General features: G+C 44.3%; 1 protein-coding gene across 1 annotated transcript; it reads left to right on the plus strand.

Annotated features, from left to right (window-relative positions):
* Nucleotides 1-4,352: 4,352 nt before the first annotated feature.
* LOC123121740 (prostaglandin reductase-3) lies at nt 4,353-16,446 on the plus strand. Its single transcript, XM_044541766.1, has 18 exons — nt 4,353-4,656; nt 5,368-5,541; nt 6,111-6,292; nt 7,117-7,222; nt 7,538-7,614; nt 8,308-8,395; nt 9,174-9,363; nt 10,857-10,983; nt 11,069-11,149; nt 12,537-12,638; nt 12,802-12,897; nt 13,026-13,100; nt 13,456-13,575; nt 13,997-14,125; nt 14,494-14,571; nt 15,329-15,415; nt 15,979-16,065; nt 16,155-16,446. The coding sequence occupies exons 1-18, from the start codon at nt 4,602-4,604 to the stop codon at nt 16,203-16,205; spliced, it is 1,905 nt and encodes a 634-aa protein (XP_044397701.1). The 5' UTR covers nt 4,353-4,601; the 3' UTR covers nt 16,206-16,446.
* Nucleotides 16,447-26,636: the final 10,190 nt, after the last annotated feature.

A 26,636-nucleotide genomic window follows, 5' to 3' on the forward strand; every position in this document is an offset into this window, starting at 1 on the left:
TCTATAAAGTATGCCATGCTGTATACCAGACCTATTGTGTACCTTGCCATGAGTTTGTCGAGGAGGTACAATAGTGATCTAGGAGTAGATCATTGGACAATGGTCAAAATTATCCTTAGTTACCTAAGAGGACTAAGGAAATATTTCTCGGTTATGCAGGTGATAAAGAGTTCGTCGTAAAGACTTACATCGATGCAAGCTTTGACACCGATTCAGACGACACTAAGTCTCAGTCTGGATACATATTGAAAGTAGGAGCAATTAGCTAGAGTAGCTCCGTGCACAGCATTGTAGACATAGAAATTTGCAAAATACATACGGATCTGAATGTGGCAGACCCGTTTACTAAACCTCTCTCACAAGCAAAACATGATCACACCTTAGTACTCTTTGGGTGTTAATCACATGGCGATGTGAACTAGATTACTGACTCTAGTAAACCCTTTGGGTGTTGGTCACATGGTGATGTGAACTATGTCTGTTAATCACATGGTGATGTAAACTATTCATGTTAATCACATGGTGATGTGAACAAGATTATTGACTCTAGTGCAAGTGGGAGACTGAAGGAAATATGCCCTAGAGGCAATAATAAAGTTATTATTTTATATTTCCTTATTCATGATAAATGTTTATTATTCATGCTAGAATTGTATTGATCGGAAACCTAAATACATGTGTGAATACATAGACAAACATTGAGTCCCTAGTGAGCCTCTACTTGACTAACTCATTGATCAAAGATGGTTAAGGTTTCCTAACCATGGACATGAGTTGTCATTTGATAACGGGATCACATCATTAAGAGAATTATGTGATGGACAAGACCCATCCGTTAGCTTAGCATATTGATCGTTCAGTTTTATTGCTATTGCTTTCTTCATGTCAAATACATATTCCTTCGACAATGAGATTATGCAACTCCCGAATACCGGAGGAATGCCTTGTGTGCTATCAAACGTCACAACATAACTGGGTGATCATAAAGATGCTCTACAGGTATCTCTGAAGGTGTTTGTTGGGTTGGCATAGATCGAGATTAGGATTTGTCACTCCGAGTATCGGAGAGGTATCTCTGGGCCCTCTCGGTAATGCACATCATAAGTAGCCTTGCAAGCAAAGTGACTAATGAGTTAGTTGCAGGATGATGTATTACGGAACGAGTAAAGAGACTTGCCGGTAACGAGATTGAACTAGGTATGAAGATACCGACGATCGAATCTCGGGCAAGTAACATACCGATGGACAAAGGGAATAACGTATGTTGTCATAACAGTTCGACCGATAAAGATCTTCGTAGAATATGTAGGAGCCAATATGAGCATCCATGTTCCGCTATTGGTTATTGACCGAGAGGTTTCTCGGTCATGTCTACATAGTTCTCGAACCCGTAGGGTCCGCATGCTTAACGTTCAATGATGATATAATATTATATGAGTTATATGATTTGGTGCCGAATTTTGTTCGGAGTCCCGGATGAGATCACAGACATGACGAGGAGTCTCGAAATGGTCGAGAGGTCAAGATTGATATATAGGACGATGGTATCCAGACACCGGAAGTGTTCCGGAGGGTATCGGGTACTTATCGGGTCATCGAAAGGTGTTTCGGGTACCCCCAACAATCCTATGGGCCATATGGGCCTTGTGAAGGAACACACTAGCCCACAAGGGGCTGGTGCGCCCTATAAGGCCACAGGAGGAGGAGAAGGAAAGGGGGGAAGGGAAAGGAAAGTGTGGATTAGGATTCCCACTTCCTTCCCTCACCCCCCTCTTTCCTTCCCCTTCATGCATACATGAAAAGGGGGCGTAGGGCAAGGCGGGGCCCCTAGGGGGCGACGGCCAACAATAGGGCGCGCCCTGGCTGCCCCCCTCCCCCTCTCACCTATATATATGTGGGGGGGGGGGGGCTAGCACACCCAGACTATTGCATAGCCGTGTGCGGCACCCCCTCCACCGTTTACTCCCACGGTCATATCTTCGTAGTGCTTAGGCGAAACCCTGCGCGAATCACTTCACCATCACCGTCACCACGCCGTCGTGCTGATGGAACTCATCTACTACCTTGACGCCTTACTGGATCAAGAAGACGAGGGACGTCACCGAGTTGAACGTGTGCAGAACTCGGAGGTGCCGTACATTCGGTACTTGGTCGGTCGGAGCTAGAAGAAGTTCGACTACATCAACCGCGTTGTCAAACGCTTCCTCTTACAGTCTACGAGGGTACGTAGACACACCCTCCCCCTCGTTGCTATGCATCTCCTAGATAGATCTTGCGTGAGCGTAGGATTTTTTTTGAAATTGCATGCTACGTTTCCCAACACTAATGTGGAGTAGTCAGAGCTCAGATACCATGATTCCTTTCCCCACCACCGACCACTGAGCGGCTGGCAGAGGAGATGCGAATCCAAGGGATCGCTAGCGGAGATTGAGAGAAAGAAGGCTTCGCGCTAGTCGCCTTGTGAGAGAGAGAGACCCCCTTACTTCTGATTAGCCTAAGCTTCTTCAACTCACAATTCAAAAGGTTACAATCATTTTTTTTGCTCTTAGAGCATCTACAATCGGGCGCCCCAAACGGGCCTCAAACGCCCGGGCGGCCCGTCTGGTCACTGATCGGTCATGAAAATCTGACCTAGACAGGCGCCTCAAACGGGCCTCAAACGCTCGGGCTGACTGGCACCCCTCATATCCAGCCCAAATATGGGGCGCCCGGGCGCGCCCGCCACGTTGGGCTGACGGCGGGGTCCCACGCGGAATTGCTCGGGAACCCGGTGGTCCGATGTCACCGCGTGGTGCCGCTCCGGCGGGCCGTGTAGTGCCTAGCCCGGCTATTTAAGTCGACCGCCGGCACCGAAACCCTACCATCCATATTTTCCTCCGCCTGTCTTCCGCCGCTGCCACTTTCCACTCCCCGTTCGCCTAGTCGCCATGCCGCCACGCCACCGGGTGAGGAGCTACCCATTTCTAACGCCGGAGCGTCGGCTGGAGCTCCTTGAGCAGATTCGGGCAAGGCGCAAAGCCCGTATCGCCACGGGGCTCCCTCCAGATGCAGTGGATCCGAAGAAGGAGTTGGAGGAGGAGGAGGAGGAGGTTGAGGAGGAGGAGGAGGATGAGTCGGGGAGGGGGATTTGGGGTACGCTGGCGACACGGATCTGCAGGCGGAGCAGCAGGCCATCCTTGATTCCCTCCACTCGGAGTCGACTACGGAGGCCAGACGCCGTCGTCGACAGGAGATGGAGGAGCAGTAGGCAGCGGAGGAGGCGGAGATGCTCGCCTACACGGATGAGGTCGAGCAGGAGGAGGATGAGTCGGAGCCCTCCTACACGCCCGTCCACCCGGCGCCCGGTACCGACGCCGTGGAAATCTACGACGATGAAGATTAGTTAGGGTAGTACATAGTATGTAGTACGTAAGATTTCTTTTGCATGCTTTTTATGGATCTAGAGGTTAAAATATGAGAAACTCAGATGCCGCTAATTTAAAATGTGACTGGTCACTGTCCGTGAACACGCCGGGTCGTGTTCGCGGGCGTTTGAAGGACCGGATTTGCCGGCTGTAGCGGATTTGCAATGGCCGCCTGTAGATGCTTTTAAGACAACAAAGACAATTTTGTTCGCCTAGTAGCCTCTAATACTATTGTCTAACATGGCTAAGTTAAAGAATTGAAGATCCCTGCCCCATACCTCCTTGCTTTTTCTGGAACAGTATTTCCCTCACCAACACCAAGTTACAGTACATTTCAAATGAAAAAACACCAATATACAGTACATTTCAAAAGAGAAAAAAACACCAACATACAGTAGATTGACATGGAGGCATGGCAAGCAATTAAAACAAAGGGAAACTCTTACCATCACAGCGGTCGCGTCCGCCACCTTCGCTGCGTGACACGTGTCCAACTGAAAGCCCGCATATCATCCTTGTCAAACGCGCTTTTGCAATAGGAGCTATGTTTCTGAAACATATATAGTGTTGCAATGGTCTACGACAGGTCTACGTTTTGCAACAAAACTTCTCTTACAAAAATTTTCTGCAACAAGACCTCGGTTGCAAAAACAAAAATTGCAACAGAAACTCAGAAACTCAGTTGCAAAAAAATGCAACAAAACAACTGTTGCAAAAAATTCTGCAACAAGACCTGTGTTGCAATGTTGGGACGCGCTCGACCGCTTGATGCGGCAAATCTTACGACTCGCGGCCCGGATGATCTTTTTAAAATAAAAAATAAAATAAAATAAAATACTGGTGTTCCAACACCATACTGGTGTTCCCGAAAATAAAATAAAAAATAATCACCGGCCACGCCCAACTCGCCTGTGGCGCCGTTGGATCACCCCATTCGCGTCCTCGCCGGTCACGGAGCTTGCCGTCACTTCCCCAATCGGATCACTCTCTCCTCCCAAATCCCAAACAGATCAAACGGAGGAAGAAGGACGGGACGACTTCGTCTCCCCCAGCAGACAGCTCCCGCCTCGGCAGCTCCGCAGGCCGGCCGTGCTGCCCATACCCACTCCCCTCTCCCCCGTACCGCCCCGTCTCCCTCCGTGCTTCTCTCGCTCGCTCGCCTGAAGCTGGTCGGTCTCCCCCCACCGCGCCGGCGAGATGGAGCTGAAGCCCGGCATGTCGGCCCTCGTCACCGGCGGCGCCTCCGGCATCGGTAAGGGAACGCCCTACCTCTTCCTTCCCCGCGTCCGCGCGTGGGCGTGCGTCTTCGCCGAAATTCTGGCTCTGATCTGATGCGCCCTTACCGCTGTTCTGCGTGGCCAAGCGCGGTTGCTACTGGCTGGGGGATGCTTGATTGCGGGTTGACCTGTGAGCTGGAGCGGATTTGCTTAGTGTAACCTGTTGGTGAGAGCTCGATGCGGGAACTGGGTAGGGGTGGGCTAATTACGCCGGGTGGTACTTGATCTGGTGGTGATGAGCTGATGGGTTACTGCCTGGAAAGCATTGGATAACAGTTGCAACATCATTGTGCTTGTACAAATGAACGAACGGGGACGCATGCAGTTGTACTTCTTCCTGCAATAATGGATTGATTTACTAACGTGTACTTGAACTATGAACGCCACACCGACAGAACTAAATTGTGTACGGTTGTTGTGCCCGTGGCCCCGTACACAGCAAGAAATGTCTCAAGATTTATGAGATATACTACCATGGTAACAGGCAATTTATACCTGCACCTGTATGGTATCGGTATTTGGTACCTGTCAGTTACTATGTCAAAAACTCAAAATGACGTGCTGACCTTTGAATTGTTTATATTGCTCGCCTTTCCTCATCAACTTGATTCTGTGCAGGGCAATCATTTTAGTAGATTGCATTGCATTAACATATCGACCGCTAACTCCTTTTTGATTTTCTGAAGGGAAAGCGCTCTGCATCGCTTTTGCACAAAAGGGTCTATTTGTGACTGTGGTCGATTTCTCTGAACAAAATGGAAGAGAAGTCACTTCGCTAGTTCAAAAGGAAAACAAAAAGTTTCATGGAGATGTTGGAGTACCGTCTGCCATATTCGTCAAGTGTGATGTTTCTATTGAAGGTAAGAGTTGTTTTAGGGGAAGCAAGCAAAGAGCAGTTAATTTGCATGAGGACCTACTTTTTAACTGTTTGTTGATGCAATACTTTTAGAAAAATAAGTGCATCAAATCAAAGTATGGTAAGACAAGCGTCACTTCAGTCATACAGTATACTTGTCAAGCATTACGTTCTAAATGTGATATGAAGACCATACCTTTGTAGAGATCATGCATGTCTGGTGTTACATCTAATCTCAATCTTTTGCCTTCTAAGCACAAGCTGAAAATACTGCCAAACAAAGCTAACAAATACCAACCATCTCTGCTGTATTTCTACTATCTAGGTTTAATACCTAATGCATCAATATGGTATTTATTTCCGTTCACTTTAAAGAAGCATCAAATCTCTTTTAACAGGGCTTTGTTTATTTTTATTTTTGCACGTCAGGCATTACAAAAATTCTTCTGGTGTGTTCTGATTTGTTTTGTCATGCGGATTACTTGTCGTATGGTTTCAAATGTTAAATAACAGCATGATTTCGCTGCTCTTCAGGTTTTCCGTGATTTGAAGTTACAGTGATTTGATATGCAGGTGATCTAGCTGCTGCTTTTGCGAAACATGTAGACACATATGGTGGACTAGATATCTGCATCAATTGTGCTGGAATTGCCAACAAAACATTAGTTTATGATGATATATCTGACGGAACTAGGACATGGAGGCATGCCATAAATGTGAACTTTGTCGCTGTTATTGATGGTACTCGCATTGCAGTAAGTGTTGACTATTGCAATAACATTGTTAAATTTATTTGTTCAGTAACTCAATCTGCTAATCTTGTAGTAACACTGAGTGCTGTCTATGGAAATTGTGTTTGGCTCCTGAGCTCCATGGAGCTTGGCTTTGAAAAAAAAAACTGATTTCTAGATTTTAAAAAAATCTGAGAAAAATACACACGTACCTATGGATGTATACTACTTTTCTGTAAAATTTCATGGTGAAATACATTTTCATGCGAGCTACAAAAAAGTAACAAAATCATGTGTTTGTAGCATATGTACCATTCACTATAAAAGTACATGATTTTTTTTACACAGCTCACTTAAAAACGCATTTCATAATAAAATTTTATACACATGCAGTATACATCTCCAAGTACCTGTGTATTTATTTTCAGTTTTTTTAACTTTAAAATGTCAGCTTTTGAATTTTAGAAAAGTCCGGGCTCCATGGAGCCCGGAAGCCAAATATCCTATCTCGTGCTGTCTAAGCTTTCTTATTACTTAGACATACTAAATAATATAACCCAGAAGTTCTGCATAGGCTTTAATTGTCTGTTGATTCAGTTGTTTAAGGGAAGAAAGTATTGGGTTTCCCTTTATTTGTTTCCATTAACCATTACTCAAGGAAATTAAGTGGTACTGATTTTGTCATAACGTGGCCTGTCCTTATGGTTTCCTTTGGAGCCGGAAGAGGATTTTTGATTTTTTTATCTTGGAATAATTCGGAAGATAATATCAATTGTTATACATGTTACTTGTTTCTACTTCATCCAAATGCCATATGCACAAAACTTACTGTTGGATATATTCACCAGAGTCAAATAATGCGATCCCGGAAGAAGCCTGGTGTCATAATCAATATTGGTTCAGCTGCGGGCCTTTATCCCATGTTCGCCGATCCCATATATACTGGGACAAAAGGTTCATACACCATCCTGTATACTTCTACTTTTTCTTCTCTGGCAGCAGATCACAGTGCCGATGCAAGGCCAAAGTACATATGAATTCCAATTATGAATGTTGGTTTTATTGAAATTTATATTCATGCTGATTGTTTTTCTACATGGTTCAAGATACATGCTACCATAACCTGTACAAAAGTTCATATTTCGGTCATATAGAATGTTACATGCTGTTGCCTACACGTTTTAGTATTAACTTCTAGTCCTTTATGTCATATGATGATATATTTGAAGCATGTGTGCATTTTGTGATCTCAAGCTTCATTTTCGGCAGGTGGTGTTGTTATGTTTACTAGATCACTTGCTCCATTGAAACGCCATGGTGTTCGTGTCAACGTGCTCTGCCCCGAGGTATTAACGAATTGCATGATGGGTGGCAATTATTATACTATTATGTACTCCCTCTGTAAACTAATGATCTAAAACGTCTTATATTAGTTTACAGAGGGAGTATATATTATTTGTCTGTTTATTTATTTTTCTACCACATACTGAGTTTGCTTGCCATATTAGTTCAGCTAGTGCTGTGCATTTTTTCCATTCTAATCTTGTGGGAATCTGCTGATGGGTTTTATAGTCTGTCAAGATATTAACTTGACAATGGTACAGACGTACAGTAGAGCACAATGTTTTATCCAGTACGTAAATTCCTATCAACTTGAAAAGTCACCAGATTAACCAGATAGTGCAGCTATTGCGATGTCAAGTACCAGGGGTAAATATCTTTCAGCACCAACCATTCACACAGGAAATCTTACTCTTACGCAGTCCTCCTTTCTTTACCTGAGATAGATTGGTATAGACATGTAGTTGAGCTAAATGGCAAAACCAACTAAGTGGGCCAAATGCCAAACTTTATCGATAATTCCATCTTAGAAAATTTGAGGATGTCCACTATTTGATTTAATTTGCAGGGGTTGGAGTATAATTTAGAATCCAACTAACTATTCCAGACAGATTAGCATATTATTTTATCTCATTAGTAACAGCTGGAAGGGACAAAGGCCATGATGATCTTTCATTAGTGTTATTTGTGGTATGCAGTTTGTTCAGACTAATATGGCTGAGCAAATAAATCAAAAAATAGTACATGCAACTGGTGGATTTTTGAAGATGGAGGAAGTTGTTAATGGTATACTACATCTCACCTTTTAAAGCTGTAGTTAAATATGTCATGTACTTTCAGCATTTTTCCATATTGTATGCGTCACAGTTATCACATGCTACTATTTGGTCTTCGATGAATTGTTCGAATCTTTATTTGAGGTGGGATGTTCTAAATGATGAAAATTAACATAGGCATTTGTACATTTATGGGTATATTATTATAAATTGATAAAATACATGCTCACTTGACTCTTCAAGCTTAAGAACTTCAAATTTCTGCCCTTCAATTTGTATGAGTGAGGGCTGGCCAAAACTTTGTGTGGTTTGCAGAGATGGTTGAAATGACAGTAGAAAATCACCAGAACCTGGTTTTGTTTGGAATACCACCTGCCAGAAGGTCTATTTGTTTGTAGAACCAGTGAGTCCTAAACATATGTTTCATGTCTGTTCTATTCACTTATCAATTGATGACAACATGACCAACTGAATGTGGGAATGGAATGTCAGTGATGATATCTCAAAAATATGGGGTATGGGGTTTGCTGATTTGCAAACATTAAAAGGCTAAAGAGCTTAACTGTAAATTTGCATATATTGCTATCGCTTTGCTGGAGCGCATCAATTTGTCCATGTCAAACATCCCTGCTAGGTGAGTATGGTTCGGCCCACCATTTCTACATGTTTAGCAACCTAGAAGTTTAGGTATTTACTGTCATATCTAGGTATGCATTATGTCTTTCGTATGATGTTTTCTCTCTTTCTCTTAATTGTTATCTGAAACGAACCCCTTCTATTTTGGTTAGGTGCATTTGAACTTATAAAAGATGAGAGCAAAGCTGGTGCTTGCCTTTGGATAACTAAGCGGAGAGGGATGGAATATTGGCCATCAGCAGAGGAACAAAGAAAATATCTGTTGAATTATACCAAGTCAAAAAGAACAGTAACAAAGAATGTATTTCCTAGCATCCAAACACCTGAGTTTTATGAGAAGATGTAAGTAGTCCTGCTATGTTATATTTATATTTGTAAGCACTTGGAATATTCTCAAGTAAACAACAACACAACTCTCTAATCCCCAGTAGTACATTTTTTTTCTCGTACGATTCTATCCTAAAATGCTTAAAGTCACTGAATCAATCCCTTAAACAGGAAGTGAATAACTTTTAGATACATGATTTTCATAGCTTGCAGTATTTTCTAACTATGTGTCTGCACTCTCTAGAGAAGTCCTTTAGACGGAGGGAGTACTATTTTACTTTGTTGCAAGGTTTGCGGATTGAAAGAAAATCTCTGATATTCTGATTTCTGTTCTAGTGTTCTTTTCTTGCTAGTAGCCTGGTAGAATACTTGACCAAATAGCTAATTTTGTTACTTCCATTTGTCATATTGGAGGGTTCAAGCTTTCTTGAAAGACGACACTCAAAAATACCCTCAATTTTGATTTTGAAATGATATCTCCAATTTCTCCGATAAAAGAGGGTTTTCCCCCAAAAGGTAGAAGTTTGTTACAGTTCTAAACGGAAAATGTTAAAGAGAGCGAATGACTTACAGCAAACTGACAATTCAAACCCACTGAGCCACACCTCGAGATAGCACAGGTGCTCACTACATAAGTTCTCACATAAGACTGAGAAATAGTAGATGCTCTCCAGCAAAAGCTTGCTGAAGTTCATCTTCCATGCGTGCTCTTGCGGAACATCTCAAAACATTCCTGTCATTGCATCTCTCTCCCCATTGCAGCAACGGAGAACCTTCAAGCCTGTACTCGTTGGCAGGCCTCTACCATCGGCTCTTCTGCAAATGTCACTTGCCACCTACTCAACCAGTCCTGCTCAATTTAGGCACAGTTCTAGGAACACAAGGCAAATCAAATGCACACCAGATTATATTCCAAATTAAACCTAGCCGAAGGGCACACCAGAAACAAGTGGTTGATGCTTTCCTCCTGTCCACAAAAATGACAAGTTGATCTCGTTTCCACCCCCTACCTTTCAGGTTATCTTTGGTCAAGATGCTTCCTATGCAGTTTTTACATCCCACAAGAACTTGTGTGAATAATTCCACTCATTCAGTTTCAGGAACTCGTAGAAAGTTAAACTGAAAACTTCCCTTTTGATTAAATGACCAAATCTAACCATCAGAATTGTGCAGTAATCACATATTGCAAAGTTTTCTTTTGAATAATTACATACTCTGTTATGCGTAACAATGGATTGATATTCACAAAATATTATTCTGTTTCTTATAGATGTTATGAATGTCTGTTTCTGAAATATATGTTGTTTATCAGCAACATAGATGAGACCTCAGAGGTATAACAGCAAAAGTATCCAAAAACCATTAACACTATATGTGATCTCGACACTGTATTGCTTGTCAATTAAGTTTCTACACTACAAAATTCCCTAATAGCAATACTTTGTCAGTTATCGTCTTTCACACTATATGAGATCTCAACACTAATGATTGTCTCTATGATTTTGTAGAGTTGTTCACACACTCAGCCATAATTTCCGCAATGCTACAAGAATTGATCGTGTGCGATTGAGATTGCCCATTGAACCACAAAGTGCGCTAGTTAAAATAATATACGCTGGTGTAAATGCTAGTGATGTAAGTCCTTGGATTTTAGTGTCTAATTGCTTTTCTTTGACTCCCTGTTGATTAACTGCTGGAAGCTTTTAATGATGTCATGCAGGTAAACTTCAGCTCCGGACGGTATTTCAGTGGTAGTGCTAAAGAAACTGCTGCACGCCTTCCATTCGATGCTGGTTTTGAGGTGATCCATATTATTACATGTCTATGTTAGTGCCGTCCTCAATGTTGGATAACGTTCTTAAGATGTTATTTTGTGTAACAACTTACACCATCATTCGGAATTTCTGACAACGCAGCATATGCTTCCATATTTTGACATTTTGACTCAGAATTTCACCAGATAGAGACATGGTACAAGAAATAGGCTATTACGTAACTCTAAATAAATTGTGGATACACCCTTAATCCTTGACATACTGAAACGATCGGCAATATTCTTGTCAAACCAACTGCGATCCATACAAGTTAAATCTTCTAAGCAATGTCTGGCAATAATGCTTTTTTTGCATATGTATTAAGAATTCTACTCCCTCTGTAAACTAATATAAGATAGTTTAGATCACTACTTTCGTGACCTAAACGATCTTTTATTAGTTTATTTACAGAGGGAGTACAACATAATGATTCCATTGATAGTGCAATTTGTACAGATAATTGTAGGATAAACTCGCACACATCATTCGATGGGGTTTACAAGTCAAGACTCAAGTCAAGTCTAGTTGCTGGGTAGCAGCTCATAGACTAGTTGCGACTAGTTGACTACTCGTTCGCTTGCTATACATACCATACTTCTAGTTTACTATGCTACAAAATGTGGAGGGAGGGAGAAAAAAAAAATACATGGCTCGTACTGAATCAGAAGCATGACATCTTGCTATCAGATTCTCGGAGGTAAATATAAACAACTACTTGCTGGAATCAGAACTCAGAAGCAAATCATATCTTCATTCATAAGCAGATAAGCTACACACTTAAGGCTCAGTTTGCGGTTGTTGAACTGTGCTGTGCTGAACCTATTTTATATTCTGCTGCGGAAAACTAGCCATGGAATTAATAATAAGTTGGTTAAACAAAGTAAGAAACGGTAAAATAGGCAAACGCTGGTTAGCCAAACCAGGTTATGATATTCCACCGTGATGCTAAACGGAGCCTAACACAAGTACGAGGAGGAGAGGAGTGAATTCACCAACACTTGTTTAGTCCAACCAATCGAGCAAGATATCCTGTCGAGACCCAAGTACTGGCTCATAAATCAGTCATGCAAATCTTAATCTTTGGGGGCTATGATTGCACATGATGCAAAAGGGGAAATCTTAATCAGCTTTACTTCCATAACTTCTTGTGTTGTGAAACTGAATCACGATTTAAATTATGGTTGGTACTTAAACAAAAACAAACTGGTATGTCACGTACTTGCATCGAAAAAATTGTTGCGCTTATTTTAATATGCTGTTGCTACACAGGTGTTGTGATACTTAACTATGTTGCTGCCTGAAAATACGGAAAGTTTTCTCTTGACATCTTTGTTGGGCGATTAGAATTTCTCATGAGAATTTTAATATCTGCAGGCTGTGGGAATTGTTGCTTCTGTTGGAGATGCAGTGAGCCATGTCAAAGTTGGCAGTCCTGTGGCCCTTATGACTTTTGGAAGCTATGCTGAATTTACGATGGTATTGCGGTCTACGCCCATATCTTTTTGCTACACAACAAATTGCCGACTAACCTTGTCCTCCTTGGAGTGAAAACATCTCCAGTCTTTTGAGTTTGTACCTCAGAATACTATCACCTCGTCTGCCAGTTATAATATTAGTCTTTACATCTTTCTGATGAAAGGTTCCAGCCAAACATCTTCTTCCGGTGCCAAGACCAGACCCGGAGGTTGTTGCTATGCTAACATCAGGATTGACCGCTTCAATTTCTCTTGAAAAGGTTATTTTGATACACTTTTTTGGTCGCATACCTTGCGACTTTGACCTTATATTTAGTCAACTAACCTTTTGAATTTTGAATATATATTCCTTCCTGTTCTGATCTAAGTTGATTTCTGCTGCCTTTAGGCAGGTCAAATGACATCTGGGCAAGTTGTTTTAGTTACAGCAGCTGCTGGTGGAACAGGACAGTTCGCGGTTCAGGTGGGCTGATGCTATTTTGATACTACTTATATGATTATTTTTGTTTGATGTTATGCTCAATTGTTCATCCATTTCCACAGTTTACCTAAGCGTATAAATATAATGTTTGACATTGCCGTTTGAAACTTGCACAAGATAACAATTTCATGCAGTTGGGACATGTATAGTTCGTCTTTCATAGTTAACTAGCATTTGGGGCCATGTTTTGGCCATGCAATACATATGGTATTTCTAGGACATGGGCAAGGTTCTCTCTTTTGTCTATGTATTTTTCATTTTTGTTAAGCAACTGTTATTGGATTTAGTACCTAACCATATCCTTATGTTCTGAATATTTCTTCTGTTACTTCACTAGCTTGCAAAACTAGCAGGCAACAAGGTTGTTGCCACATGTGGTGGCGAAAGTAAGGCTGCATTTCTAGCTTCCTTAGGTGTTGATCGAGTTATCAACTACCAGCATGAGAAGATCAAAGATGTAAGCTTTCTTCTCTCTCTGCTTTTCATATTTCCGCCGCTTCAAATTCAAATGCTCTAATTTTTTTATAGCATTACCTTTCTTGGTAGACTTGCAAATTGTGCTGGGTATATTCTCTAGCCCGTCTACCATCTAATTTTTTGTGCGCTTGTATCCTACCTCTACTTGCTTACCAGAATATAATCTTCCAAGAAATTAATTCTTACACTTGTATAGCCTTTCACGTGCCACAGATGATGCACAATGTTGGTTGGGAATGCTTTAATTACATTTATGCTGTAATGTCTCCGCAGAGAATGACTATAACCAGTACTATGTTGCCAAAATCATAGGTTTCAATTGACTATTATTTTCACTGATCCCTTATTTGTTCTTCTCAGTGTGTTCAGTAATCACTGATTGTTTGAATGCTTGATTCCAGGTTCTGGAAAAGGAGTTTCCAAAAGGTGTAGATATTATATATGAATCTGTAGGTGGGGACATGTTTGATTTGTGCTTGAATGCGCTCGCAGTCCATGGACGCCTCATTGTAATTGGTATGATCTCTCAGGTAATGTTGACAGCTTCTGAAAATTATTTCGTTTGAATTATCATGTACTGGGATATTGAAATTTTTGTGAAAAGCTTTATGATTTGTGTGTTTTCATTTGGTGGAGTGAATAAGCACCCTCCTGAGAATATTCTGAAGAGTCCTTGCTAACATTATTACATAATATATTCCCATCATGCATCTGTATTTAAACTGGAGGCATGGAGTGCACCTAGGGAAATCATTGATCTATCTTGGTTTGCACATACCACCTATCTGAATTAGTGTCGGCCAATCCTGTTTTCATTGTAGCTGTTTTTACTAAGATGACATATCTTAGGGATGAACTGATACCAACTGGTACTGAACAACCCTTGATGTTTTTTTAGTATCAAGGAGAGGAGGGATGGAAGCCGAAGAACTACACTGGACTATGTGAGAAGATTCTTGCTAAAAGTCAAACTGTGGTATGTGTGCAGCACAGTATCTGATTTTCTTAGTTGGCATATAGGAATACTTTCTTTGTACTCAATGTTCATTCAATAAGTTGATCGCGAAACTTGGGTTCTCCTAGATCCAAATCATCACGTAAAGTTTAGCAGTTGGATATCATACAAAGAAATAATGCCGTCTGTGTTGAAAATTTATGTGTTACATTGTTCGTATGTACCACAAGAGTTCTCTCAGCAAGACTAAAAGGGCCTCCTCGACAGTGCACCGGCATCCAGCTAGTCCTTACTGTAGTATTAAAAGAAACATGGTATTTTGGTCCATATGCTCGAAATTCTGTGTACCAAAGCAATAGACAAGCAGCAACCTTTAGCTATGGTTGGAATCTCTTTATCTGGATCTAGGTCTAGAAATACCATTTTTTTTAATATCGTATCAGACCTTTCAGAAGCTGCAAACTACTCCCTCCGTTCCCAAATATTTGTCTTTCTAGACATTTTAAATGGACACAACATACGGATATATGTAGACATATTTTAGAGTATAGATTCACTCATTTTGCTTTGTATGTAGTCACTTGTTAAAATCTCTAGAAAGACAAATATTTAGGAACGGAGGGAGTACTTCCATGCATACTTCATAAACTATACAAGACAGATGTTAAGCCGTATAGATAGATTTGGATCCAATAGAACTCTGTCCTAGTGTACTCTTTAGAGCTATGAACTCCATCCCGTTGCAGAAAACTATGAACTTCTTCCTCTCCAATTTCAGGCTGGATTTTTCCTGGTTCAACATGCTCACATGTGGCAAGATCATCTTGACAAACTATTTGAGTTGTATGCCTCTGGAAAGCTAAAGGTACGCTTCATATTATGTGTTTGCTGTTTTCTACTTTGCGTGACATTAATTGAGAAAAACTGCGGGTGTTCGGGGCTTTGAGTGCCACCCTAATTCACCCTGCCAATTGGTGGTCCTGTTTAAAGTAGGTACACATGTCAAACAATGGCCGAATTACAAAACCAAGCAAAGATGTGGGTTGCCGATGCTGGCCCCACAAATCATATAAAGGGAGGAAGGGTAGATTACTTAACAAGATTTTTGTCACTGGTTTTGCCATTTTTGCTTCTGCCAAATCAACGGAGCCGTGCCAAATGTTGGCATCAGTCCAAATAGTCGCCAATTTCATTTCACCTGAGCTGAGAACTACTTGGAACTAGCAACAACCTTCGTGATCCTCTGGGTTTTCCATTTACTTTCCCGTTAGATCATCACTGAATGGGACTTGACTTGCTGTTCTTCATGTTACCTCTCCCCGCACCCAGCAATAGCTCATTGCTACAGAAAATCGTATCAAATCTGCACATGCTTGTATTTTCTCTGTTCTAACAACTTGGCTTCACATGTCACACCGCATACGACAGGTCTCGCTCGACCCTAAGAAATTCCTGGGCGTTGCTTCCGCGGTGGATGCTGTAGAGTATCTTCATTCTGGCAAGAGCGTCGGCAAGGTACCACCCCACCATCTCTGTAACCACAAACGAGCCCGTTCTCGTCTACGCTGATGTAGCTTACAAATTTCCTTGTGGAACATCTTCAGGTCGTCGTCTGCATCGATCCAGCATACAGCCAGACCCTCGCTAAGCTGTAGCCTGTACTCCGCAGAGACGTCATCACAATGCATGACGCAGGAAATGTAATTTATGACAAGTGCGTACGTTATGGTGGTGCACATTCAGTGTCGAGGCGAGGAACTTAGTAGTTGCATAGTAAAGTCACCGTGTAGCTCGGTTGTCTGATCAGTTTGCAACCGGCCAAGCGTTATATAGAAACCAAATAAGTGTACGATTCCACATACCATGCCTAAATAAATGAATAGATTGCTCAGTTCAGTGGTGCGTTATACTAAATGTTTTGTGCAGAACTTGTGTTGGGTGTAAGAAAATTTTGCACGCGTTCATATAGTGGGCTTTTGCTCTTTGATTCCTTCAAAAAAGAAAAAGTAGATGAAAGCTAAGCAAGAGAGCTGCTTCAACTGGATCCTCTTCATCAGTTTGGACTTTGGACTTTTAGATGAATTGGCTGAAGCATTAATTCAGTATTTAAGTGCCAACTACTCCCTTCGCCCTAAAATAAGTGTATCAATTTTGTACTAACTTTAGTATAAAATTGTACTAAGCTTGAGACACTTACTTTGGAACGAAGGAAGTACATATGAACTGGCTGAAGCATGAATTTAAAACCAACTACAAAGAATAATACTTGAAACTTGAAAACGCCCTGGCCACCTACACAGCATATATGCATGTGAACTTTGCCTCTTTATTAATCTTGTTCCAGGCTTTGAGCTCCTAGGTTTGCTTGCTCAAGCATTCCATCTTGAACCTGAGACTCGGCTTGCCTCTCAACTTCCGATCCAGCTGAGACGTCATGCTCTCGATCTCCACTGAAATCGTGCAAAAAAACACCTCACCTCCCACCATAAACTTCCATTATCACTACCTTTCCTCTTCCCACTTGCAACTGATTCTGCCCAATGAAGCTCCCGCATTCTGACATGCAGCTGCAGAGAAATCATTTGACCATTCAGCAAGTATTATGTAGCAGAAATAACACAACTGGGAGAGCACAAATATTTTGAGCTAGCTCATAAGGCTGCTGTGTACGTCTAGTAAATTTATCATCATGTGTATGCTTTAAGACAAATCCTGGATGTTGATCATCCACAAAAGCACAAACCAAAGCAACCTAGCATGGGATTTAATCAAGTACTATCTCCGTCCTGGTTTATTAGTCCCCTTTGTATTCTGTGCCAAATTTTAACCTTAAATTTAACTAACAAAATATTAATGCATGTTATAAAAAATAATATAATTAAAAACCATATTCAAATACGAATCAAACGATATAATTTTTGATGACATGCATTAATATTTTATTAGTTAAATCTTTAGTCAAAATTTAGCACAAAATACTAAGAGGACTTATAAACCAGGAGGAGGTAGTAATCAGCAATTGACATGCCGATCCTACTGTTGGAGACAATTGCTCAAGAGACAATTCTGAGTTTGGCAGACCTTCCCCTCGTCAACTCAGTGTTTCATGAAAAGAAAAGAAAAAGTACCTAGGAGGTGTTCCGCAACTCCGCCGGCGAGTCCGGTCCGAGGTTGCGGAGCGAGAGCGAGCGTCGTAGACGAAGTAGTCGAAGTAGTCGAAGTATGCGAAAGTAAAATGACACAGAGAGATGGAGGAGACCAGCTTTATTAATCAATGATCAGGTGTTACAATGATGGCTCCTCGTTGCTTTATATAGGGGGTAGGTGGTCAAGGGATAAGTACCCACTTAACGTAAAGTGGGGGAAACGGGAGGGGATACCCCGCGCTGCACGCACGAGGCGCGCCGCCACCCCACAATGACCCGGTTTCCCAACACTCCCCCTTGGGTAATTATCCGTATATCCATGCCTCAAAACTCCGAAAAACTCAGTGGGAAAAAATGTGGAGAAAGAGCACACAGTATACGTTGTTGTATTGCACGAATTGCCTCGTCAAAAACCTCGTGTGAGAAACATCAGGAAAACTCACTCAAGGGAAAAAGAGTACAATCCACTCAACCATCAAGTTGAGTACTCGATCATCAGGATTGAGATTTTATCGACGAGTTTGTGAAGTTTCTCCCCCTGAACCTTGCATCTCTCTAAGTCTCATCATACCGATTCCACGCACACACCTCTCTAAGGTTGATGCCGGTAATGATTTAGTGAACTTATCAGCAAGATTGTCACAGGACTTAGTATGCAAAACTCTCACCTCGTTCAACTGTTGCAGCTCATGTGCATAGAAGAACTTGGGACTAATATGCTTTGTGAGGTTACTCTTCACATAACCCATCTGGACTTGTGCAACACAAGCAGCATTATCTTCATAGATAATGGTAGGGGTTTGTACGGTGTTCAGCCCACATGTCTGCTGAATGTGGCCGATCATCCGCCGAAGCGATACACACTCTTTTGACGCTTCGAATAGTGCCATGATTTTCGAGTGGTTCGTGGAAGTCGACACAAGTGTTTGCTTGGACGATTTCCAGGAAAACGCAGTTCCACCACAAAGGAAAACATACCCAGTCTGCGATTTGCAATCATGCGGGTCCGACAGGTACCCAGCATCGGCATAGCCTATAATAGATAGGTCTTGATTCCTCTTATAAAATAGACCAAGATCTTTGGTCCCTTGCAGGTAACGGAAGACGTCCTTGACACCTTTCCAATGTCTTTTGGTAGGTTCAGAACTGTACCGAGCAAGCAAACTGACGGCGAAAGCAATGTCTGGCCGTGTACAATTTGCGAGGTACATGAGTGCTCCAACTGCACTTAGGTAAGGAACCTCTGGTCCCAGAGTTTCCTCCCCCTCTTCCTTTGGCCTGAACGGGTCCTTGTCTGGCTGTAAAGATCTTCCGACCATCGGGGTCTTAGAAGGATATGCCTTATCAAATCCAAATCTTTCCAACACCTTCTGGGTGTAGGCCGACTGGTGCACTAGAATCCCATCAGGGGAATGTTCAAGTTGCAGACCTAGACAGAACTTGGTTTTACCCAAATCCTTCATCTCGAATTCCGACATCAGGTAGGAACTCGCTTCCTCAATATCCTCAGGTGTACCGATTATGTTTAAATCGTCCACGTACACCGAGATTATACAGAATCCATCTTGGGATCGCCGTATAAAAACACATGGGCAATCTTTATTGCTCGTGTAGCCTTTCTCATGAAGGAAATCACTTAAGCGATTGTACCACATTCTACCGGACTGTCTGAGTCCGTACAGTGCCTTTTGAAGTTGAACACTGTATAGACCCCTATTTGCTCTATCATGGTTCGGAACAGGGATACCTTCTGGAACCTTCATGTATATGTTCGAATCCAAGTTACCATATAGGTAAGCAGTGACAACATCCATTAGTTTCATTTTCAAGCCCATGTTTATTGCCATCGAGATCAAGTATCTAAAGGTAACTCCATCCATGACTGGGGAATAAGTCTCCTCAAAATCGACACCTGGTCGTTGAGTGAACCCTTGAGCAACGAGCCTTGCTTTGTACCGTACTACCTTATTATTTTCATCTCTCTTTCGAACAAAAACCCACCTATGGCCAACAGGGCGAATGTGGGGAGGAGTTCGACAAACTGGTCCGAACACCTTCCTTTTGTTGAGAGATAATAATTCGGCAGTAATTGCCTGCTGCCAATCTTTCCAATCCGACCTTTTCTTGCAATCAGCGAGCGTGTTAGGCTCAGGGTCAAGATCTATGATTGAGGCAATTTTCGTAGCAAAGTTGATGTCGACAATCACCGTTGCTTGGTTCAGGGACTCCCCCGTATAAATATAATTTATGGCCATTTCGTCATGGAGCGCATCAGGCGCAAACACTTGCTCTACCAAATTTCCCATTATGGGAGCAAGGTCCTTTAGATTTCCCGCGCCGATGTGTGCGCTCACATCTCCGCTGGGTGTTTCCCCTATGGGAAAGTTTAAGTCCGGAATTTCGTGCACTGAATTTTCCGTACTTGTGCCAGGTCTCGACTGGCTCCCCGTTTCAATTTGGGGTACTTTGGTGACAGGCTGTGATAAATCTCTCTTATCCTTTTTCGTCGGGCGTCCCCGAGTACTTGGGATTTGAGAAGCCGGATTTCTCGTCCTTTTAGGCCTTTGGATGGGAGCGGGCATACCATCATTTTTCTTCGGTATTTCAACCCTTTCCGGTGCATTGCGCGCGTGCACATGCGATTTTGTCACAGTCTTTAAGTCACTAAAGTGGTCGGGTAGTTGATTTGCTAAAGACTGCAAATCTATTATCTTTTGGACTTCTCTCTCAGTTTCAGCAGTGCGCGGGTCATGAGCGTGGATCCCCGTGGCTTGCCACGTGATTTCTCGACTTTTAGCATCAAGGGGTTGATTCTCTCCCCCTAAAGTCGGGAAAAGATCCTCGTCAAAAATGCAATCAGCAAAACGAGCCGTGTGACAGTCACCTGTCATGGGGTCCAGATACCTGATTATGGACACAGTCTCATAACCAACGTATATCCCCGACTTATGGAGCGGGCCCATCGCCGATCGCTGAGGGGGTGGTATTGGTACATATACCTGGCAACCGAACCTACGAAGGTGGGAAATTTTCGGTGCCGACCCTTGCGCAAGTTGAACAGGAGAGTGGATGTTGTAGGCCGACGGTCGAAAGTTGATGAGATTAGCCGCGTGTAACACCGCGTGGCCCCAACATGTAGTTGGTAAATTACAACCCTGAAGGAGCGGTCGGGCAATGAATTTAATTCTTTTAATCAATGCCTCGGCAAGTCCATTTTGTGTATGAACATGTGGTACCGAGTGCTCAACTTTGATTCCCATTGCCATGCAATAATCATCGAACGCCTTTGAAGTAAATTCTCCGGCGTTGTCCATTCGAATAGACTTTATACGATAATCCGGGAAATTATTCCGCATTTGTATGATCTGTGAGATCAATTTTGCAAAGGCATGGTTCCTTGTTGACAGTAGGCAAACATTGGACCATTTAGAGGAAGCATCAATGAGCACCATGAAGTACCGAAACGGCCCGTGAGGGGCTGAATTGGACCGCATATGTCCCCTTGGATACGTTCCAAGAACGCGGGGATTTCATCCCTCACCTTGAGGGGTGATGGCCTAATGACTAACTTCCCCTTAGCGCATGCGGAGCACACGAAATCATCAGGATTCGGGAAGTTCTTCACGTTAACATTATGGCCATGCGAGTTGTTAATTATATTTCTCATCATCCTAAGTCCGGGGTGGCCTAACCTATCGTGCCAGAGGCAGAAGAGTTCAGAGCTTCTAAAGACGGTCTTGAGGGTAGTGTACACGGGCGGTGCTACTATCTTAGTGTAGTATAGCCCTGTGTCAAACGAAGGAAGCCTTTCGATAACATGTTTACCACCTGCATCCCGCTTTGTGATGAGTAGGCATTCCTTGCCGTTTTCATCATCGGTCTCAACATGGAAACCATTAGCGCGGATGTCTCTAAAGCTCAATAGAGTACGAGTCGACTCCGGGTACAACAACGCATCATTAATGATCAAAGTTGTTCCCATGGGGAGTATAATAGTGGCTCGTCCGGAGCCAACTATGTGAGAACCGCAGCCGGCGATTGTCATAATACTTCCCGGAGATTTTTTAATGGACTCAAAGTACTTAGTTTCTCGTAAAATGGTATGAGTGGTGGCGCTATCGGCAAGGCACGTTTCCTCCATTCGGGCGCCACACGCGTTCTAAATTATGACATCTAATTAATGTAATGAGGAAGAAAATACATTAAAAATAAATGCACACATCTCAGAACATAACATGCTATCATGTATAAATAATGGAATAAATGAATAAATGTCATCCAATCGCCAAAGTAAAGAATAAGTTTATGCTCTCATAGAGCTTACAACCAAATCGAATTTATTCAATTTTATTGTATCAAAGCACGGAATCGTGATAACCAAAGAGGTATGCTAAGTGGACTCGGTGAAGAAGCCATTCACTTCCGCCGCAATCTCCATACTAGTGAGCTGATCCTCCTCAGAAATTATCTTGGAGGCAGCATCAATGTCTAGTGGCGGCGCCGCCGAGGCGGCCATGTGGTCAACCTCCATGGCGACGTGGGCCTCGGTAGAGACCGCCAAAGCTGCCGCGATGGGCACCACGGGGGTCGCCTCTATAGGCGCAACAGGGGGAGTAGCAATCATCACGGGTGCCGCCATGGGCGCCGGTGGAGCTCCCTCCTGAACCAAGGCGAGGTGCGTCTCACGCGCCTTTCGAGCCTTATATGCATCAACGACCTCCTGTGGTGCGCGGCACTGGCGGGAGAAATGCTCCACCGAGCCACAACGGAAGCAGTCCTGAGGCCTTTGCCCTCCCTTGCCCGGCTTGTTCTGCTTAGCCGGGGCGGGGGGGGTGAGGGCCCTTCTTCTTGCCCTTCCGGCCCCTCTTCTTCTGTTGAGGCTTGCGAACTTTGAGAGCGTTCACCTCCTGGCGAGAACTCCCCCCAAGTGGTTGCGCGACAAAGTTCTTTTTGAGAACCTCATCTTGCGCCTCCGCCACCTGGAGGATGTCAATCAACTCTGAATACCTCGTGTAGTTCCCCTGGCGGTAGTTCCGTGAGGACTGGACCGCGTCGGGGTGGAAAGTGGATAGGGTTTTCTCAATCTTCTGGGAGTCGGTAATCTCAGTACCACACAACCGAAGAGTCGTACAAATCCGGTGCAGAGCCGAATTGTACTCCCCAACCGTCTTGAAGTCCGCAAACCTCAGACGGATCCACTCTGCCTCTGCACGTGGCTTCACAGTGTACTTCAGCCGCTCAAACCGCTGCTTAAGAGCGGTCCAAAGGCCAGAAGCACTGCGCTCAGCCATATACTCATCTTTCAGAGTAGGTGACAGGTGATGACGGAGAAAGTGCAGAGCCTGCGCATTCTCAATCTCGAACTTGGGATCAGTGACGGCCAGCTGGGCCCCCTTACCGATCGCCCTCAGGAGGGTTTTGCCCTGGAGAAAGATCTCGCAGTCCGAGGACCATGACAGGTAGTTCAGCCCTGTCTGGGCCAACTCAGAAAACTCCTTGTGGACAATTCCGGCCATCTGCGATTTATGCAAAAATCATGAGATTACAGCAGGTAATCTTTTGCACAAAGCGATGTTGATAAACTTATTCAATAAAATGACGTTCCAATATTTAAAACATGCTATTATATGACTTACTAAATGATTAAGAGTGCTAAACAATTAATCTACAGCAGTAAAATCATACAATAATATCATGTTACAAAAGATAGCATGTTAAGCGCATCTAGTATGTGAAAACTAGCCCAAAAATTGAATTCCCGAGGCATTTATAAGCCTAAATACGCATTTTCAGCGAAAACAGACAGTTCCAGGGGTTTCTATGCGAAATATTACAGCAGGAATAAACTACGCAGAAAAACAGGAAACTCCAGGGGCTAAAACGCAATTCGCCGCGCTGCAGCCGGCGCCACCCTCTTTTTTTATATGTCCGAAGGCCCACGGCCAGGCCCATCAGGGGCCGGTCCAGCCAGGCCCAGCAGGCCGGCCCGGGGCGTTGCACTGCCCACCAGGAGGGTGACGCTAGGGTTGCCCTAGCGCCCGAGAAACGCCGTGGCGGCGGCAGCCGGGCCGGCCAGCGGGGCGCGACGACCGGGGGAAAAGGGCAGCTGTCAACGGCGCGGCGGCGGGCCGCGGTGCGCGGCGGCGGCGGCTGCGGCCCCGGCACACGGCGACGGCGGCCGGCACGGCACGCGGCTGCGGCGGCTGCGGCCACAGCACGCGGCGGCCATCGGGGCGCGCGGCCTCGGCGCGGCCAGCGGGGCACGCGGCCATGGCGCGGCGGCGCGGCCGGAGCGGCACGGCCCCGGCGCGGCGCGCCTGAGCAGCACGGCCAGCGCGGCGCGGCTACGGCCACGGGCGCGCAGCGCGCGCGGCCACGGCGGGCGGTGTGCTGCCACGGCGACGGCCAGCACGGCGGCGCCGGCAACCAGCGGGGTCGCGGCCAGCAGGGCGGCGCGTGCAGCGGGCACGCGAGCGCGGCGACGGCAGTCGAGCGCTTGGCGACGGGGACGTCGTCATCTGCCTCGGGATGGCAAGATCGTGCGTCTTCGGAACGTCACGACGCGTGTACGTCGGGTACAACGCGGCGGTACCGTGATCATCTGGATCACGATCTGTACCGACTCCCGTATAGTGTAGTCAACAAGTCTCTCGTGATCCAAAAACATCGACATTGGGGAGAGAAATCCACACCATAGGTAGATGTATCCGAAAAAATAATCTAATCGCAAAAACGGAATCGTAGTAACGAGAGGAATCCATTTTTGCAAAGAGTGGGGATCGGATCTTATACCTCCACGGGATCGACGAAAGCCTGCGTGATGCAGGCTTGACGCAGGCTTGACGGAGAGTTGATGGAGCGAAGCGTGCTGATAACGTGTTCCGCAACTCCGCCGGCAAGTCCGGTCCGAGGTTGCGGAGCGAGAGCGAGCGTCGTAGACGAAGTAGTCGAAGTATGCGAAAGTAAAATGACACAGAGAGATGAAGGAGACCAGCTTTATTAATCAATGATCAGGTGTTACAATAATGGCTCCTCATTGCTTTATACAGAGGGTAGGTGGTCAAGGGATAAGTACCCACTTAACGTAAAATGAGGGAAACGGGAGGATACCCCGCGCTGCACGCACGAGGCGCGCCGCCACCCCACGATGACCCGGTTTCCCAACAGGAGGCACTTTTATTTCGGGCGCTAATGCTCTACCGGCTGATCGTGCGGAGTGTTCTGCCACTCACGCAGCCATTGGATTGCCTTGATCCATGGGTCGTCGCATGCTCTCACACGCTCCGTTATTTCCTTTGTCTACCACGTGCTTTTTACCCTTGCAACAACAACGGTGTTGCAAACCATTGCGGTGAACGACAACTGCAACTTAGACAAGCTTTTGTAACATCAACTTTGTTGCAAAAAAAAACTGCAATAAAACCCCTGTTGCAAAAAAAATCTACAACAAAAACTCTATTGCAAAAAAAAAAAAATCCCGCAACACAACCTACTCCCTCCGTTCCTAAATATAAGTCTTTGGAGTGATTGCTCTATGGACCACATACGGAGTAAAATGAGTGAATCTATACTTAAAATACATCTATATACATCCGTATGCGGTTCATAGTGGAATCTTTACAAAGACTTATATTTAGGAACGGATTGCAAAAAATATATTCTGCAACATAACCTTTGTTGAAATGTTTCCACAACAAGACCATTGTTGCAAAGTAGAGAGAGACGTTCAGCCACTAGATTGTGCCACATCCAATGACTCGTGGGGCGGCCGACGCTTTTATTTCTCACTAATTAACTTTTCTTTTTTTCTTTGAGTAAGTAGGAATGAATTTTGACCCCACCCCACCCCCTTTTGGCATTTTTTCTGAGAGCACTCTGCGTAGTGGTGGCGCGACGAGACTGCAAAGGAGGAGGAGGAGGGAGCTGGTCCGTTTCCACAGAAGGTACGACGGTGGAGGCGGCTGCGCCCCGGCTGGCTAGGAATGAGAGCAACTAGTTAACGAGCGCTCTTTCGGGAGCCTCGCAACGATCAGCGCCACTTGGCGCGCTCTCAGCCATTCGTCACGTGTCGCGCTCTGGACGCTCCCTCCAGATTTTGTTTTTTTTATTTTTTCGCACGCGTTTTCGGCTTTTTAAACGGTTTTTTTCGACGTTTTGGTTTTCCCACGGACTTCCTTAGCTTTTCGATAAAAAAAAATCGGGAATTTTTTTTGCGAAAAAACGCGTTTTTCTTTTTTTTTCCTTTCACGAGAGTCAAGGTTTTTCTTCCGCGAGAGGCACGGTTGTGCTTTAGCGAGAGTCACGACCGTGCCTTTCGAAAACGAAAAAAAACGTGTTTTCTGTTTTTTTTCTTTCGCGAGAGTCACGGTTTTGCTTCCGCGAGGCACGGTTGTGCTTTCGCGAGAGTCACGGCCGTGCCTTCGGAAAGGGAAAAAAAGGCATTTTTTTCGCGAGAGTCATGGTTTTGCTTCCGCGAGAGGCACGGTTGTGCTTTCGCGAGAGTCACGTCCGTGCCTCTCAGAAAGGAAAAAATACGCGTTTTCTGTTTTATTTTCTTTCGCGAGAGTCACGGTTTTGCTTCCGCGAGAGGCATGGTTGTGCTTTCGCGAGAGTCACGGCCGTGCCTCTCGGAAAGGAAAAACAAAACGCGTTTTCTATTTTTTTTCTTTCGCGTGTCACGGCCGTGCCTCTTGGAAAGGGAAAAAATACGTGTTTTCTGTTTTTTTTCTTTCGCGAGAGTCATGGTTTTGCTTTCGCGAGAGGCACGGTTGTGCTTTCGCGAGAGTCACGGCCGTGCCTCTCTGAAACGGAAAAAAACGCGTTTTCTGTTTTTTTTCCTTCCACGAGAGTCACGGTTTTGCTTCCACGAGAGGCACGGGCGTGCCTCTTTCGGAAAGGGAAAAAACCCGTGCTCCAGGTTCAGTTTTTTTTGTAAAATTT

This window comes from Triticum aestivum, chromosome 5D (assembly GCF_018294505.1).
Source record: "Triticum aestivum cultivar Chinese Spring chromosome 5D, IWGSC CS RefSeq v2.1, whole genome shotgun sequence".
In the NCBI taxonomy this organism is placed as follows: Eukaryota; Viridiplantae; Streptophyta; class Magnoliopsida; order Poales; family Poaceae; genus Triticum; species Triticum aestivum.

Coding starts and splice junctions, on each gene's coding strand:
- LOC123121740 (XM_044541766.1), top strand. CDS start 4,602: ATGGAGCTGAAGCCCGGCATGTCGGCCCTCGTCACCGGCGGCGCCTCC. Junction 4,657..5,367: donor CGGCGGCGCCTCCGGCATCG/GTAAGGGAACGC, acceptor GATTTTCTGAAG/GGAAAGCGCTCTGCATCGCT. Junction 10,984..11,068: donor CTGGTGTAAATGCTAGTGAT/GTAAGTCCTTGG, acceptor GATGTCATGCAG/GTAAACTTCAGCTCCGGACG.